Here is a 17,887-nt window from a genome sequence, read left to right as displayed (position 1 = left end):
GAAAGTCATAATCTGGGTGTAAAGCACTGCTGTTAAATGATGAGTAGGAGAGTGAATGAAGAACTGTTGCCAAAGGAATATTTGCTGTGCTAAAATACGAGGTTTGTCTCAACCTTCATCAGCTATTACAGTACACATGCTGAGGGAATGGATGGGGGAAAAAATTGGGGGGGTAGAAGACTTGCTGTGACTATTTTTTTTTTAAAGCAGTATCTTTTACATACTGAATTTGTGCAAGGATTTTGTATGGTGCTGAAGGGAATTACAGTTGCAACTCCCATTACATTCTACTGGGATTATCTGAATCCCATCTTTACTTCCTTTGAAGGTTCCTTTACGTTGAAACTACATAGTTAGGAATATAAACATCAGCAACATTACCTCTTTTGAATTGGTTCTTACATGCTTTTATCTCTGAAGGGAACAATTAAGTCTTCAGGTGTGTCTATGTGACCTGTAAGATACGTTAGTGGTCATTGAGGTTTTCTGTTCTATTCCAAAGATACTGGAAAGAGATGGTGTGTGGAACACCTGTAAGCATGAATGTGACTCAGAATCAGATTTTGAAGCATGAAGACCAAACGTCTGGTTGGGTATCACAGCATAGGCATACAGTGGAATCAGGCTTCCTCACTTTATGTATTTGCAAGCTTCTTATTTCACTTAATAGTAAAATTACGTGCTTTGTATTTTTGTGAATAGGACAGTAAAGGATGGTGCAGGCAAGGCAGGAAAAATACCAGGACATAAGAAACAGCTCAGGCAGAATGGACAGTGATTTAGGAAATCTCTTCAGCAGGCAGTTGAGCAGAACTGGCCTGTGGGAAAGGCCAACCCAATGACAGCCCCTCCTCCCCCCAAAAACAAGCAAACAAACAAAAAAAACCCCTCCCAGCAATGACATGAAAAACAACCAAATAAGCAAAACATGCTTTCCTTTGCAATAAGTATGAGACTGTCTTCTGAAGCTGCTCTTCACTTGCACCTAAAGTAATACCTGAGTTTGTTTTATCTGATACTTGTCTGGTGCTCCTTCACACGGCTCAATTTGAATAGTCTATCAAGCAAGTTAAAATAGATTCATATAGAGCAGGTCATTATCTATAGAATTCTAGCCTATATGCATTATAATGCATTAAAATTCATACCTCTAATTATTATAGACTAATACATTGATCTCATCCTGACTTATCTAGAGATGATATTTGTACATGGAAAAATTATATAGATATCTGTTTATTTTGTTCTCCTGTAATTAATGTCCTTATTCATTGAAGATAACGTTTCTCGTTTCTCTTGTGTATTTGTTTCTTTTATGTAACGGATTAAGCACCTTACCTTTGTTTCTAATAAATCATCTTGTTTTGTTTTTAATAGTATTGTTGTTTCCATTATGGTTTCAGAAAAGCTGCTCATAAACTATTCACTAAAAGTACATACCACTTCCTGCACTGTAGATTCTGTTGGAACTAAGCAATCGAATAGCTTTTAGAGGTAATTTCTGCTGGAAAGAATTAGCATATTAAAATAGGAGCGTATAGCTTTGTGTACACCTTAGCAGTATTCATAAACAAAAATAGATTAAGTGAATAAATAGAATTATTTAGCTGTTCAGTATTTTATTTAATGACATGTAGAGGTAGAAAGTAGCAGAATTTCACAATTTGCCAACTCTCTGTCACGGAGATTGCAAAATAAATGCCTTGTTGCACTTAAAATACCAAATGCAGTACCAAGTAATACAGCAATTGTAGCACTTTTCATTTTGATGTATTTATTCTTGATAGTTTGCTTTACCCTGGGTACAGGATTAGGTCCTTCACTAAACCTTCCTGAATCAATCCTGTACCTAGGCTGAATTCTTGGAATACAGTGGACATCACATGGGCAACTGAAATTGGGTATTGACAAGGTTTTTAAAATAGTAATACATCTCAATTTTGTTTATCTCGGAGTTTTAAAAACCTATTGACCTCATTGCAGCTTGACTATAATTACCATGTTTAAACTTCTATGCATTTTTTAGTTTAAACAGCCTTTGTGTTTTTTTTAAACCAAAAGAAAATTAATGAGAAGAGACAAAGAGACATCAAAGAGGTTTTCCCTCTGATTGCAGTGTTAGAAGTTTTGCCTGAAAATAGGTTACATTTCTTCTGTTTTCAGCTGAATCCTCATTAACTTTACATTTTAATGATGTCCAGAGCAAATTATGCCATTATGGTAGATGCCTTAAAGGAAAGCTTAAAGGACACCTTTTTAATGTTTGTTTCTTTATTGGTGGCAGTATTTGTACCAGTATTATAAACAGTGTTAGAATGCTAAAAGTAATCCAAAGACATACCAGAAATATCTTCCACTTTTATATATATGTTATTATTATTATTATATATATAAAGATATACACACACATACACACATACATTCATATATATACTGTAAGTATCTTTGGTTAGTATTGAATACAAGTTGAGTATGTTAGGGGGATACCTTCATTGTTGTAGAAGGAAAATGTAAATTGTCTTTTGGAAGAGTTTATAAATTACTTCATCTTATAATCAGTTTAATTTATAATAAAATGGAGACAGATGATGTAACAGAACCTCTGAATTATTTTGTTTTCTTGAACCTTCAATGAAGTAGATGATTGAAATGTTAATGAAGTGATGGTTTGTGTTTTTACAATGAGATAAAGCATTATTGGAGGATCTCTGTGGAATTTCAGATTCATTCAAATTGGGGAACAGTATTAGCTGTGGTTCTGTGGCCTCCCGCAACGCTTCTACTAAAAATTAACATTGTGTAATTAACTTTTTAGATGAGGGAATCTTGTTACATCAAATGCAGTAACAACAACTAGTATTTGGTGCACCTACATAAACAAGATTAACTGAAATTGGCGGCAGCTTGAATGGAAGTTGAACAGTTGAGAATCCAGGTAGTTTAAGAAAATCTTATAAAACAGCAACAACTTTATTTCTGTAGCTCAGTGAGGAGACAGAGCAAAAGGTCTCATGGACAGTGAGGTTGTTTTTTTCCTTGTCTTTACACCTGGTGTCTGCATATTGTGAGCAGAACCTTTTGACTTCCTTGGGCTGCACTCTAATCAATAAACTGAATTTTTGGAATGTGAGGTTGTGGTGAGGGGAGGAGGATGAAATAGGAACGTTCCAAAGTTCAGTTAATAGAAGATGAAATCCAATGGACTCAATCAAAAGTTATTTAAGATCTGAAAGCTTGGTATTTCATGACTGTATTGCCATAATGGAAGTTCCTTTTTAACCTGACTATTACTCTAGGTATTGCTCTGATTTTACTAAGCTGGTGTTCTGTATGTATATATTCAGTGTTTCAGATCAATATTTCTCAAAAAAAAAAAAAAATTCTTTCCAGTGGAAACAATTGGCTCATCTCTAGTGGTTGTTTTTAATAAATGCAACCTCTTCATATGTTCCAGACTTTAATTCCCGAGTGACTGGCTGTCCACTGTAGCATTACCAACTGTTTGGTGTTGCTGTTCATCTGCAGGTATAGCAAAGCTGTCTTCTGTAGTTGAGTGGAACTGCACTTGCATATGGTTAGCTGATAGGAGATGCCCCTGAGAGCTCAAACTGGTAGCCGTGGCTCAGAATAATCCTTTTGGTCCTGAGAACTTCACTTTAAGGGTGCTACAGTTTTATGATCAGCTTTTCAACTGGTGTTTGTATAGGTACTTCAAAACTTTTATTTTCTTGGCAAATGCATACATAGCTCTTATGTAAATGATTTTTTTTCCTTTTATTTTGAACTCAAATAAGAAAATTGCTTTTTGCTTGGTTGTATTCTTTCTTCATCCTTTATTTAGACTGGTGCGCATGTCTGGATGGAGGCATTTGATATTTCCATTGTTAATAACTAATCAAATAGACAAAAAAAATAAAACTGAACTTAACCTCTCCATTTTGGTATGATTCTTATTTATTCTTTCTTAATAAATTTTATGTAGAAACTGTTCAGAAGTTAAGTGCCATAGTTGTGTAGGGGATATGGCAGATCCGAAGTGTGTACCCAGGTTGATGCATGGTCTTAGGTGGTCTTTCATTAGAAAGTGGGTTTAGGTCTTTCAAATGTTCAACTCTCCATGAGTTAGTTACTTGAAACCAGCTTTCAAAAGTGGTGGCTTAATTTCCTAGCTTAGTTTAAATCTTTTAGCTTAGATTCCTTCTAATATAACTTTAGTTCGAAGATCGTATCATTAAGGAAATGCTCTTTGCAGTCTCTTTTTCTCACCTTTATTTTGTAATTATCGAGAATTCACAGTAACTTAATCCTTAGTTGAAGTGCATAATAAAAATAATGATTAATAAGCTCTAGCTGACAGGAAGATGTGCATGTTATTATTATTTCCTTGGCATGCAGGATTTTTGTATAGAACCACATTAGCAGTAGAAACCTGACATGTTCTTCCTGGTAACTTCTCCTGCAAGTATTTGCAGCGTGGCTATTTCCAACCAGTTATGTGGTAATGATAGCGCAAGGCTGAAACATTCCAATCATTCATGCTCCTGTCCTCCCTCTCTCATACGTGTTTCTTTGCTCAGCATTTTTGCCGTATTTCTTTGCTTTGTTGTGGTCAATTCAGTCTGTATAATAGCAAAGACGTTGGCTTTTTTCTTTAATAAAGAGTTATGTTAGAAATATACTATAACAGAGATAAGAGCTATTTATGTCCTAAGCTATTGATTTTTAATTAATGTTGCCTGGGCTCATACATGTTGGCAGAATTGCTAACAGCTTGTGGCATTTTTTAATTCACATCTTCTTTTTTGGTATTTTGACAGTGTCATTCATATCTCATGAAAAAGTACCTTGTCAGGTTAAATGTGTTAAAACACCGAGCAAAAAAAGGAGAGAATGGAACATAGGGCTGCCTAGAAACCTTGATCCATTGCCAAAGTATTTAAACAATTTAGTGTTTTGGTTTTCTAGCTCCAAGCTGCTTCTCAAATCCCTTGCTAATTAATCCAGTTAATTCTTTGTAGACTAACTGTATGCAGGGCTTTTTCTTCTGCTTGTATTGCTGAGAACCCTGTTTTGTTTGAAGCAAACCTAAGCTCGGTTATAAAGGTTGTAGTAATAAAGTGAGTACTAGTAGATGTAAATACAGTGTTTTGAGTCTTTTTAAAAGGAGTTGTGTTTGTGTGTGTAGCTTCTAATTTAATCTTTCATGTTTAAAAATCAAACATATATGCTTGTGTTAAAAAGATGGAGAGAACTTTGCCGTTAGTTTGATCACTTTAGAAATGGGAGTAGAGCCGCTATGGAACGATGGTGGTGTGAAATACTCGTGGTGTGGCCTTGCAATCAGTGATGTATATGTTTACTTTTTGTCAAGGAAAAGTGCTGTAAATATTGTTCTCTTCTGTACTCTGAAATGGATGATAGGATATAGGGGAAATAACAGAGTTTAACGGGAAGGAGAGTTTGCAGAAGTGACCTGTCGATTCTCTTCAGCCAAGAGCCTGGACTCTCCTGCTGGCGGCACAAAGGTGGGCGAACTCAGGTCTCAAAGCAGCAGCTAGGGAGCAAGGAGCTTGGAAGCCCAATTAGGTGTGGTATGAGCTAATGAGAAAAGAGACTGTACGCTCCTCTTTAAGGTGTGTTTGTCTGTGATAAAAGCAGCTGGATCTGTTGGACATACTGTACTGTTCTGGAGCTTACTTTAATTTTTGAGATTTGTTTAAAAACTGTTCCCCTTCATCTTCCTGCTTATCGGTGCAGGCGGCTGTTGTGCGATAACACAAGCTTACCTCTAGCTACCAGCCAGGTTTCTGCCAGGCACTATGGGAAAAGTCTCTGTGAACATTCTTACTTCCTTCTCCATCAGCTTTCTCAGTTACTTTGAGAAGTTTCATCTGAGGACCTTTTGTCTGTAGGACACATCTTTCCCTCCTGTTCTGTGCAATACTCGATGTTGCAAGTCAGTGTTGATGTGCTGAGAGTATGTTTGTGCTGCCACCTCACCCTAACAAGTTACACTCCTCGTTTCTGTAGTCATCCTCAGGAGATTTGCATGTCAGCACAATGGGAGTCGATGACCATCTGCACTTCACCACCTTGTAGATAGATCTGTGGAGAAAAAATAGGGAAGTGGATTCAAGTTGCATTTTTAGATTTCCTTTGCAATTCACAGTGAAGGAAAAAATTGTTTTCAGCAAAGCTGCTGCTAAGGGTGGGCAGATTGGAAAGAGTTGGCAGAGTTCTTGAAAAAGTCTGAATATGTAGCTGTGATTTTGCTGTGTAATAGAGCTGGGCAAGGAAAAGAGAAGAGAAATGAATGAAATTGTTAGATTTATATACACCTGATTTTCAGGGCTGGCTGCTAAGTGAATATAGTGTGACTTATGAAATGTTTGAGCTCAAAACTAAACTAGTTCACTACTTCAGAAGTATATGGGTACCTGGTGATGTGCTATCATACATCTTGGAAGAATCAAATGTCTTAAAATGTTTTCAGTGCATTTCCATTTTGCAGTTAAAAATCTTTTTGATAGCCTTGTGTTTTCTACATTAACAAAAATATTTGAAACATTTTTAGTGAGATGATAGATTTCCAGTCTGGTTGCACTGAACATCATCAAGCTCCTCTTTATGTAAAACGAATAACTCTTCGGACTGATGGTATTGCTTTAAATGTGCTAAACTTCTTTTCTTAGAGGCTGTCTTTTATTATAGCATCACACATGGCATAGAGTGAGCTTTGTTAATAGTAGCTGAAAGCATTGCACATACAAAATAGGTCAATACTGCAAGTGTAAATATACCCGCAGTTCTCCTCCAGTTTTTGATGCTGTCTTGTTAATGAACTTTTATGCCAAAAGAGAGAAGTCATTTTGGGTAGCTGAACACTCAATGATTTTCTTTCACTTTCATCTCATGGTCATTAGCTAGATGAGGTGTATTTTTCCAAGCCAGGACCTCTTCCCCTGCACCCTCTCCACTAAACTTTGAATAGTGTTCAAGAAGCTCATATCTGTCATTAACACATCTGACTCCACAGAAAGTTTTTGCAGGAGAGTGAACTGAATGCTCTTCCTGTTTTTACAAACTTTCATTTAATGCTTTTGCTGGTAGGCTTTCGCAAGGCTGCAGTGACACTGTGGCTGTAGTTGAGGCTCACCATGACCAGTCTTTGATTTCTTGTGCTTTTTCTTTGTTTGTGTTTTAACTCTCTTCCAGTTCCCTGGCCTTTAGAAATTTTCATTACTGTTTTGGTAGAATGAAGACCACTAATGTGAGATAAGCTGAGACGGGAATGTTATGCAGTTCAAGCTGAAGCAAAATAGCTGAAATTAAGTACCAAAGGGTACAAGGCTGCTGTCTTCTACGTATGAACTTATATGGCTTAAAAAAGTAGGAGTGAGGTGATGACCACTGAACTTAGTGGTCAGTGAGGGCCCTTAGGTACCACGGATTTCAGTAGTGGAAGCAAGGTAAGTGTGAAGCTCTAAGGTTGTGTACATTGTTGTAGGAACCACAACCATCCTCTTATTTGTTATAAAAATGTCTCCTCAAAAATGATATATAGGTCTGTCTGTCCTTCACTGATAATGATCTATGGATATAAATCAGACTCCATGTATGATTGATGGTGTGTGTTTTGCTGTATGTTCCAACAAGTGAAGATCTCCAGTACAGAAAAAACATAGAATTAATAATGGGATTCCCAGTTTCCTGTGGCACAATTTCATCTTTGATAGAATCTGTTTGATGCCATTTGAATAACTAAAGCACCCTGACATAAACAGAGATGCAGATACAGAAATTTTGAAGGCATCAAAACCCAAAACTATTCTGAAGAGCTTTTCTGTAAGGTCTCCTATTGCTTTGCAGGGAGATTCCCGTAAGAGATGGTATTTGCACAGATCAGTAACACGTAACAGTGTCATTGGGAGCAGGTGGTACTCTACAGAAGTAGCACGTGAGAACTTTGAAACTGGAAACGGTTTGATACTATCAATATTGAAAGTATGAAAGTAAGGTCAGAATTTTAAATGTTATAAAGTTACATAGCTTCAGGCTTAGAAATCAGTATTCACTGTTATTGTGTAATGAAGAAGGTATTCTCTGTATAGTTTAAGCAATTATACAATTGGTGAAGAGTAGTGTTTTGTGTGTGTGTTTTTTTTTTTTTTTTTTTTAATTTTACTTTATTATAACACTTCAAGAATTTTTGGTGGGTTAGAACACTTCTGTTGCAAGTGCTTTCTGAGTCAGTTCATATTAAATCTGAAATGTGATGTTCTGTATGTCCATGAATATATTTATGCAGTACTGGTATGCATTCTCCTAGTAATATGTCTATCTGAATTTATTATGGTTGAATTTGAGAAAGTGATAAAAAAAAAAAATATTAATTAATAGTCTGTAAAATGTTCTCTAATACATGGAAAATATGGGTTATTGGCAAATTAAAATAACCATAACATCGTTAAAACCAAAACCCAAAATGGTGAAAATAAAGCAGTTTGGAAAATGTTTATAAAACTCAGAAGAATTTTATAGTAAGAAAAGTCCAGAGTTGTGTTGGAAAACACTGTTTGTTTTCATTAATAACTTCTTCAGGTTTTGTAATGTAGTTGACTGATCGTCATGGCCATGTTGTGGTTTTATGTGAGTTCCTTGTAATATAGTATCCCTAAAAAGCAGTATTGCATTAAAATGTTATTCCTGGCTTTCTTCAAAACAACAAAGAGAAATAGAAGTTAGCTGGCTGAGACAGGAAAATAGAAAATGCGACATTATTTAAAAGGTTCTCTCTTAAAATTAATTGAATAAGGATTTTTTTGAATGGAAGTGCTTATTAACATGCCAATGTTATTAATTAAGTTGTCTATAAACTGTCACTTAATCAAACATAAATGTTTTATTTTTGCTGTAAAAAGCTAGCTTGAAGAAACTTTTTTGAGGGCTACGTATGCTGGACCCTTCAGCAGAAATGGTAATCTTGGGAAAGCAGATAAGCATACGTAAGCAATTGGAAATACATGTCTTGTAAATATTAAAGGAGGGTGACTGTTTCCTGTAAAAATGTCAAATTTCTAGTTGCTTTGGTCTTATCTTGCATAACTTGAGAATTTGCATTCTGGAAATGAAAGCTAACTAGGCAGATTTATGCAGGCAGTGCTCGTGTTGGGTATTGCTGAACTCCAGACGATGCACTAACTCGATTTTCATTTGCTGCATGTAGTTCCGTGTGGGGAAGGTCTCTTTACTTTTCTTCCTATATTGCTTCGGAGACATGACAATTTTTTAATTTAATTTTTTGTCTTTTAAATCTTAACCTGTGTGGTACTGGCACTTCCAGATTGTCACATTTAAATCATAGCATGAAATATTGGTTAACAATTTCTTACATATTTTCAGGACAAGGAGGGCTTGCCAGCTGCTGTTGAAGTGAAGAGGCTGTCACCAGGCAACTCTGCTGTCTCAGAATATAAATACAAAGAGGCAGGAGAGAAGCGAATTCAGAATTCAAGGAGCATATCTCCTTTAAATTTATAGTGTGGTGAAAAAAATTACAAGAAAAAAATCCTGATCAAGCAGAAGTCAATTAAAAATTATTAAAAAAAACAACCAAACAAAAGACAACAGAGGCCTGCTTAACTGGTGTGCTTCTCCTCAGCTTCTGCATTTAACCTGCTTTGTATAATTATTACAGGCAGCCTGTACACCATTTCAAAACACTTTGTATTTAATTTTAAAAGCCCGACTTTGTGGGTTTCTTGGACATTGAATTAGGATGTTATTTAATTGTATTTTTCTAAGTTTTAGCCACTGCGTAATTTGGCTAAAATTTCAGGGAAAACAGAATTTAAAGTGTAACCCATTTGAAATTTGCTCCTGGAGTTTGGCTTAGATTTCAACCAACCCAGAAATGTGCTATCATTTGGAGAACAGATGGTTATAAAGAGAAATAACCCCTTAAGTGCACAGTAAGGCAAACTCAAAAGATTCATCAGCCGGGCTGTAATGCGGACTTGAGGTATCACCAGAGTAATTACCCGCTGCATATATAAGAACTGAAGACCTCAAGTAAAGACGTTAGAAACATGTAGCAAACAGGATTTGAAATAAGTACTTTTAAAGTAAACTTAAGTAAAATTTTGATTAAACTTCCATATGAAAATTCAAGACATTGAACAACAGCAGTTGAAGATGGACACGATACCTTATAAAAGGGTCTACCTAGTCTGATACACGACTTTTCTGATGACCTTTTACTAATCACTTGTCATATCTTGACTCTGACACGTTTTCTTTGGTCTGTTGCTTCTTGTTCCCATCACCCTGTGGTGCTCTGGAAGGGAAGAGCCAAACGTGTTCCTCGGGACAGGAGGGAGTTGCTTCATGCTGCAGGAGAGGCTTGAAATAAAATGTGGACTACACCGACTCTTCAGTTTTAGGTCTCCTGGTTATGTTTGTGTTAACATTTGGATCAGACATAACTACAATGTTTTTTGCCTGCTCTCTGATACTGTTTCATGGTACATTTGTTTTTCAAATGGTATTGAAACAAAAGAACAGATTCTCTCAAAGTTGTTACTGTGCCAGAGGAAAGGGGAAACGCCATCCTTGACTGCCATTTTTGTGTGGTGGGAGGTCTGTGTGGCGCTACGTACCCTTCAAACGACATTCAGGACAGGGCAACAGCCTGACGTGACAGCAGCTCCTAAGCAGGTATTAGCTAAGAGGAAAGGAACGTAGCCCCTTCCTGCTGTACGAGACAAGGAGTGTTTTTCACAGTTCTTATCCAAAAAGTGAGAAGTGTTTCTCCTTTTTTTTTTTTTTTGTTTTTGTTTTGTTAGAAATGTAGTCACCTGTGTGAATATTCCCATTGCATACTATTCTTAAGTTGTAGTTTTGAATATTGCACCTCCTGCATGTGCGTACAGGGCATTTTGGTGTTGTGATGATTTGGGATAACTTAATTGTATGGGTTGTGATGCTGGCAGTATTTGGTTTTGTGTTTCTGCTGTTTACTTTTTTAGTATAGTTTGCAAGTCATGATTACAGAATTTTCTTTTACATCTTGGCGGTTTTAGGACTTTTACACTTACAGAATAAGAAATACTTTAACAAGAAAAATTGAAGTCTTAAAAGCTTTACATTCAGACAAAAAATCCTATTATAGGTATTGTCTGAGTGAATTTGTTCTGAGGCTTCTGGTCTATATTGTGTTTAGGGTTTTCCTCTCCCTCGTTTTCTCCCCCCTTTCCCTCCTCCCCCTGCCCCCTCTCTGTGCTGTTCTGTTATCTGCACGCCAAGCTTGCAGCGGTTTGGGGGCAAGCAGAAGTGTTCGGCTGTGCTGAATACAGGACATCAAGGAGTTTGCAGAGGTTTGGAAAGAAGTTTAAATTACTTTTTCGTACTATAATGTGTTACGGGTGTTGAAATTGAAGCTGCTCTGAATGGAATTCCATTTCATTTTAGAGGGACAAAAAAAAGAGTTGCAGCTGTAAAGACCTTAAAGAAATGAATACCTTAAATCACTTAGTGAGGAAAAATGAAGTAATTATCACTGTATAATAAACTTAAGTTTGCTTCATCTGAATGATTTGTAGCCAGCATGGATTAAAGAAGCTGATTTTTTTCTTTCAGATGGGTCACGATAGTATGTGTTGTTGCTTGTGTGGTTAACTGTGGGAAGTGTTTCTTGAGAATTTTTGAAGAACTTCCCTGGCTCTGTAACTTCCTTATCTTTCAAATGCAGACCAATCTGAGTTGTGCTGGTTTTAGAAGTATTTAATCATGCTTCTTTTAAAAGCAAAACTCTTCACTTCATGATTGATGAAAAGTTGAGAGTAAAAGAGCAGCATAGTTACACTAATATGCCATTGTAGCATATTCCCATCCTGTCATCTGGAAAATTAAATCAGGTTACAGCCTGGATTAGCAGCTAGACTTTTGAGTAGGGGAAGGTAGTGTCTTAAATGCCATGAAATTGAACAATGGGATTATACAGTTCACAGCTAATTTCAGTTTTCTTCCCTATTTGGCTTTTTGTTGAACAAGATTCTATAGGCAGTAATAATTTTTAGAACTTGGAAACTTCGTGAACTTGCTGTGTTCACATAGTGTAGGATCAATGCTTTGGGCTATCCCCTTGATGATATTCTGTAAATGCATAGGAAAGAGGCAAAATGCCGCTGTCACAGTGCAAGAAAGTTTTGTTCCTCTATCTCAGAGAAACAACATTGTCTTCTCTTCCCCCTTTTCAAAATAAAATGTTCAGTAACAGAAATTTCGTGTTCTGTTCATGCGAGAAATGCTTGAGGTGCTCTGTTGGTAGTTTCTCTAAAAAACACCTCTTCAAGGTGACAAAGGAAACAGCTTCAAAAATAAGCATGAGATCTGTTTTAATGTGTATTGGTTTTTTGGTTTTGTTGTTTCTCTAATTGGTTCTCCCCAGAACAGGGCATCCATGGTGGGTAACACGAGGAGGTGGTCTTTGGCCCAACGACGTTTTCTGGGCAGCAGTTGCTCTGTATGGAGCTGCACCTTCTAGGAAGAGGGCTTACAGTGGTGTGAAGGAGGTTGGTAAGAGAGCCCAGTCTGACTTCTGTGGAGTCACTTGTGAATCTTAGGGAAATTCATGATATACCATTGGTGCAAAAGCTTCTAAAGATAAGTATGAACATCAAGAATCAAATAAAGTTGACTCTTTTTAGTACCAACAGTTTTAATTTAGAATCTGATTATGAAATACTTGGTTAAGACACAAACATGTGACCGCTGAGAGTTTTTACTGACAGTAGTGGTGGTGATTAAAGCTGAATATTGAAGTCCTGTTTGAGCTACCCTTCATTGGTATGCCTGTTTGCCACTCTTCAGAAGCTGGATGTTGTGGCTGCTGTGGCTTGAGGCAGGCATAGATCACTAGGCAACTTGTGCTGATTTTTTCAGAGGCGAGCTGAGCCTTACTGAGTAATCGTCACATTTGTTTTGTAGATGTTTATATTTCATAAAGTCAGTGTCTGTCTCACTTTATTGTGTATGTAAACACAGTTGAAAATACCTTCTAAATGAATGTTGCATTAGCAATGAAGAATGGATAAAGTGATGAAAGCTGTAATGATGTGTGACATAGTCTCTCTTTCCATTATGTAGTGTTTTCCAAATAAGGATGCTGAAAGTTTAGTAAACATTCCCAGACCGTATAAAAGCTGAAGTGATGGAGCTGATGCAATGTAAAATATAAAGTACTTGTAAAAATATGCGGACGTGCAACCATTTGGTTGCCAGGCATAATTTAAAGGTGGTTTTCTTAACTGTAGGGTTCCAGGTTATGTCAATTCTGATGCTGTTATGTCATCAAAAGCAGGCTGTATACAAAGTGTGCATCCCAGTGTCTTGATCAACAGGTACATGACGCTGAGGGCGATTCCACGAGGTACTTTGTGCATCCGACTAAGTACATGTTGCTGTTCTTTCCACTGAAATTAGTGGATGAGAAATGAAGTTAAATTTCATGCATTGTGGATTAAATTAAATTTCTTCTAATGTATACAGTTGATTGACAAAATATATATATTTTTATTTATATTAAAGACAATAAAGCTTCAGATTGTCACAGCACTATGATCCATTTTTGGGGATTAAAATGCAATTGTAGACTGTGCTTTGGATGAGAATGAATTAACCTTGAACCTCTACAAACCACCTCAGGTGTAGACTCTGATCACAGTTGTGTCTTTTTTAAATTACAATGTTGAAATGTTAAATATGGGGAGATGCAATAGTGCAGTATAAGTGAGGGCATCCATTTGCCATAGGACAAGTTCAGAAGTTCTCATTTCCCTAGTCTTGAAGAAAATCCGATCTACTTCAGTTGGGTCGAGTCCCCACAGCACAGCAAATGGTCAGCAAATTTCCTCCTGTCTTATTGAACCTCGCAGCGTGTATATCTTACTATCTAACTTTAAAAGGTTGAAATAATTTATCTTTTAGTATACATACTGAAAGACAAGTAAAAGTGGTGCGGTACTAGCTCAGAACTAAAGAAGATTTAACAGCAGAGGGAAAATTATACTACAGTAAATAAGCTGCTGTGGGTAAGAATTTGGAAACTCTCCCCATTTTGTGTTACTTAAATTATTTAAAGGCTCATTTTCATAATGTCTCTTACCTGTGCTTTTCAATATTCTTGTGTTAGTGTTTTGTTTTTTCTTTCAACTTTCTCCCATTAGCCATCTCACTGAAGGCACAATAGAAGCAAAAGATATTCTGGGTATTTACTCACGATTTATGAGAAACTGCTGGGCTGGCTGACCTGTAGGCAGGGTTCTGAAACTGTGCCATACCTGCCTCCTGTGGTATGCAAAGTACGGCAGCAGCAGACAATCCACGCTGCCTTTTCTCAGGAGACACAGAGGCCGGCCTTGTGTGCCTGCATGCAGCCGACTGCGCGGCGTGGAGCTGGCAGCCACCATCGCTGCTGCGCCGGGAGGGGAGGCCGTGGGGTGGGCAGCAGGAGCACGGGGCATGGGGCCGCTGCTCCTGGGGCTGCTGCTGCTCTTGTGGGGCCGCTGCTCCTGGGGCCGCTGGTTCTGGGCTGCTGGGTCACGGTTATATCCGTGGCAGGAGCACCAACAACATTCTGTTTTGGGAGCAACAGTCTTAAGCTAACATAAAGGTGACCTGATTTTTGGTGTGTCTTAAAGACCTTAGCTAGTGTGTATTATCTCACACTGCTCACTAGTTTGTATCATCTCTAAAGAACAAATAATCAGAAATTCCTGATTTCTGAAGTAATGAAGGAAAATCATTTTGTAGCAGATCAATTAAATGTTTCAGTAACTTTGAAATTGAAATACCTCCCCATTACTAGCTATTGATTTCAAGGGCTGTTAAAGAAATATAGATTGTGATGTAGCGACTGGAAAACCTGTTATTGTTTGTTCCTCGTCACTGGTAATCATCCCAACTGCCTCGTTATTATGCACAGCGCTCAGTGGGAGACAATGGCCGGGAAGGGGCCAGTCCTGACAACTGTGCCCGTGCTGTTCAGAGCATATTCTCATCAACTGATGTACAAAATATGGTCCTTGTAGAGAGATAAAGAGAATTGGGGGTCTTTTGGCTTCTTCTAAGTTGATGTATTTTGTCTTCCCTGTGGTAGGAACACATATGGAATGGGAAAGGGTTTTCCTGTTTGTTTTATATATATTTTATATTATTTCTATGGCCACTGCTTAGCCTCACTTCTTGAGAGCATATAAATTAGGGGTAGGAAAATAATGTAATTTTCTGTAGGAAAAAACATATTTAAGTAAAAACTCAGAGTGAAAGTTGATATATATGAACCAAAATTAAACCGTAAAAGACTAACCAAAAAAAAAAAATCATTTGCTGTGATTTTTAAGTTACTGCAATCCTGTTTTGTCTCAGTTCAGTGAGAGTGGTCTGTAAGGTAGCTTCAGAGATGGGAAAAGCACCAGCTTGTATTTATTTGCCTGTGACATCTTTTCAGCTAATAGATTTTATCAGCCAGCGCTAGCATCTTGCAGAGGGGTGCACAATGCAACTCTGTCTTCTGGATGATGATCTCAATATGAGCTTTCGGGGTTTATCTGAGTGCTGTCAAATATGTTCCTGTAGGCCTTGCTGCCAGCGACGCACCTGCTCTTACACACACACTATTTGTGTGGTTAATCTGGTTTGGATTTTTAAAGAATGGCAAATGTGGATTGCAATTGATGGAGGAATGTGTTAACCGTAAACACCATGGATTTATGTTGCAGTTTAATTCCTTATTTTCTTAAAAATGGATACATGATAAAATGCTGTGTGTGACTGTGTATGCGTATACATCCGAGCATATCTGTTAAGCCTGGGAGCAATGGGTCAGCAGAAAATGGTGTGCAGGGGGAATGCCAGTATTGTGCTCCAGGCTCCTTCACCAATTTCTTAAGAAGTGTCATGTACTTCGGTATACAAAGTAAGGTGTTAATTTCTTTCAGTGATCATCATTTCATGTGAAATTCTGAAAGATGAGCGTCAAATAATTTATTTTAAAAAATATTTAAAAATATGTATCATAGTAGATATTAGTTTCATCTTACCAATGATATTGTGCTTGCTTTGCTGAAATATGAAAAGTATCGTCCTGTAAGTTGTAACTTGAAACACTTGAGTGTAAGGGACTCTTGGTGTGAGTTCAGCTCTTCTCATTTATTTGCATTTTTGCACACTTAACATAGAGATGTAAGAATTGTCAAACTAAGGTTTAAAAGGTGCTTTACAGTTTGTTCTGTGAATGCTCATATGCATGCATAAAATTTGTGATACTGTGTATACCGTTATATAATAGTAAAATGTATAATAAAGCATCTGAATGTCTGGAAAAGTTAAGCTAGGAAGTTGTTTATTAATCTACACTCTTGCTGTAATTCTGATTTTAAAATGAATACGCCTTAACAAAGTTTGCATCTGCTAGCAATTGAATTGCCAATCAACTAATTTATTACTAAAATAAACGTTGCCAATGAGAAATCTGGGGTGGGACTATGGTAAAACAACAGTGTATGGTGCTTGTGTCATAAAAATGAGACTCTTCCCCCCAAGCCTCAGTTACGCTGTGGTATAACACTAATGGAGCAGTAGTGATTGCGTGTGCAACTTGTCCCAACATAACAGTCAAAATTTGTGGAAACACAGTAGAAAGAGTGAAGCATCTGGTAAGGGTGTAGCCAGAGTGCCATGCTGCAGGCAACCGAAACCAAGGGAGTTTGTGCAAATGGTAGAAACTGAATAGGGAACTGGTTGGTTTTTCTATGTGTTACACTATTTATTCTGAACTCATGTGTGATTGTTGTATTTTATTTTATTTTATTTTATTTTATAATTAGATAATTTCTTTCTAGTCTGGAATCTGGCCTTCGCAGCCATATTCCTTTGAAAAATGGATGGCTTTGAAGCATGCTGTTCTAAATAGGTTGTCATATAAATAATTTCAGTCATAATTTCAAAAACAATTTTGTTGTTTTATGAACATCTCTAATTAAATTTAACATAGGGAATATGTCCATGAATATGCCATGATATTTTTCTGACAAGCCAGAGGAATAAGGACAGTGCATCAGTCTGAGTGCTTGCTAATCGGAAGTGTTTAACATTTGTTTTCGTGATGGCACACAGGTTCAGGACCATATTAATTAGCTCTTTCAAATTCTTGATGAATGTTTTGTTTTCTAAGGAGTGTAACTTTTCTGTTAACATTAATTTGGAGTAATATTTTACTTCAGCCAGAAAGCTATTACACAAAGTAACTGCCTAAAATACAGTGTAGCACCAAGATGTGTTATAAAATTATATGTAGATGTATGTGTGTACATGTACACACATTTATGTTTTCATCTGTTTTGTGTGTGTATGTTTTATATACACTTTTCCTCTTTCTGGAGGAGGGTAAAGGGAGAGCCTTGAAAAGTCCTTCCCTGCTCTTATCAACATAGCAGCCTCAGCTGCCCTCCTTGGATCCCCTGCCAGGGTTGCTATCATCTTCTGATCAAATATTAATGTGTGATTCTCTGCTTGCTCACTAATCCAAAGCCAATTAATATTATCTGTCAATTATTTACAGATCCTGAGGTGCGGAGGCAATTCCCAGAGGACTACAGTGACCAGGTTTGGAATGCGTAATTAATTTTTTACATGACAAAATTTATTTCAGGGCTGTTCAACATATTATTGCTGCTCTTTTTACTGAAAGAGATAAATGCATTCTTAGAAAGAAAAAGAAGCTATAATTAGGAGAAGAGGATAAAAACATTTTCACATTTAAAGCAGAAAACGGAAGAATTTTGGATCTCGTAAGATTGTTTTACAATCTAGCTTTTACAAGCGAACA

At 37.0% G+C, this 17,887-nt stretch overlaps 1 protein-coding gene across 6 annotated transcripts in view; it reads left to right on the top strand.

Annotated features, from left to right (window-relative positions):
- The window catches only part of DENND1A (DENN domain containing 1A), a 191,089-nt gene that overhangs the window by 15,934 nt on the left and 157,268 nt on the right, over positions 1–17,887 (top strand). For all 6 annotated transcript variants that reach the window (XM_084298882.1, XM_084298879.1, XM_084298881.1 and 3 more), the window contains exon 3: positions 17,621–17,664. In XM_084298882.1, the coding sequence (XP_084155008.1) occupies positions 17,621–17,664 (44 nt within the window). The remainder of the gene's footprint in view (positions 1–17,620; positions 17,665–17,887) is intronic.

The sequence above is a fragment of the Netta rufina genome, assembly GCF_964035555.1.
Source record: "Netta rufina genome assembly, chromosome: 20".
NCBI lineage: Eukaryota > Metazoa > Chordata > Aves > Anseriformes > Anatidae > Netta > Netta rufina.
This window is presented reverse-complemented; position numbering and strand designations above follow the sequence as displayed.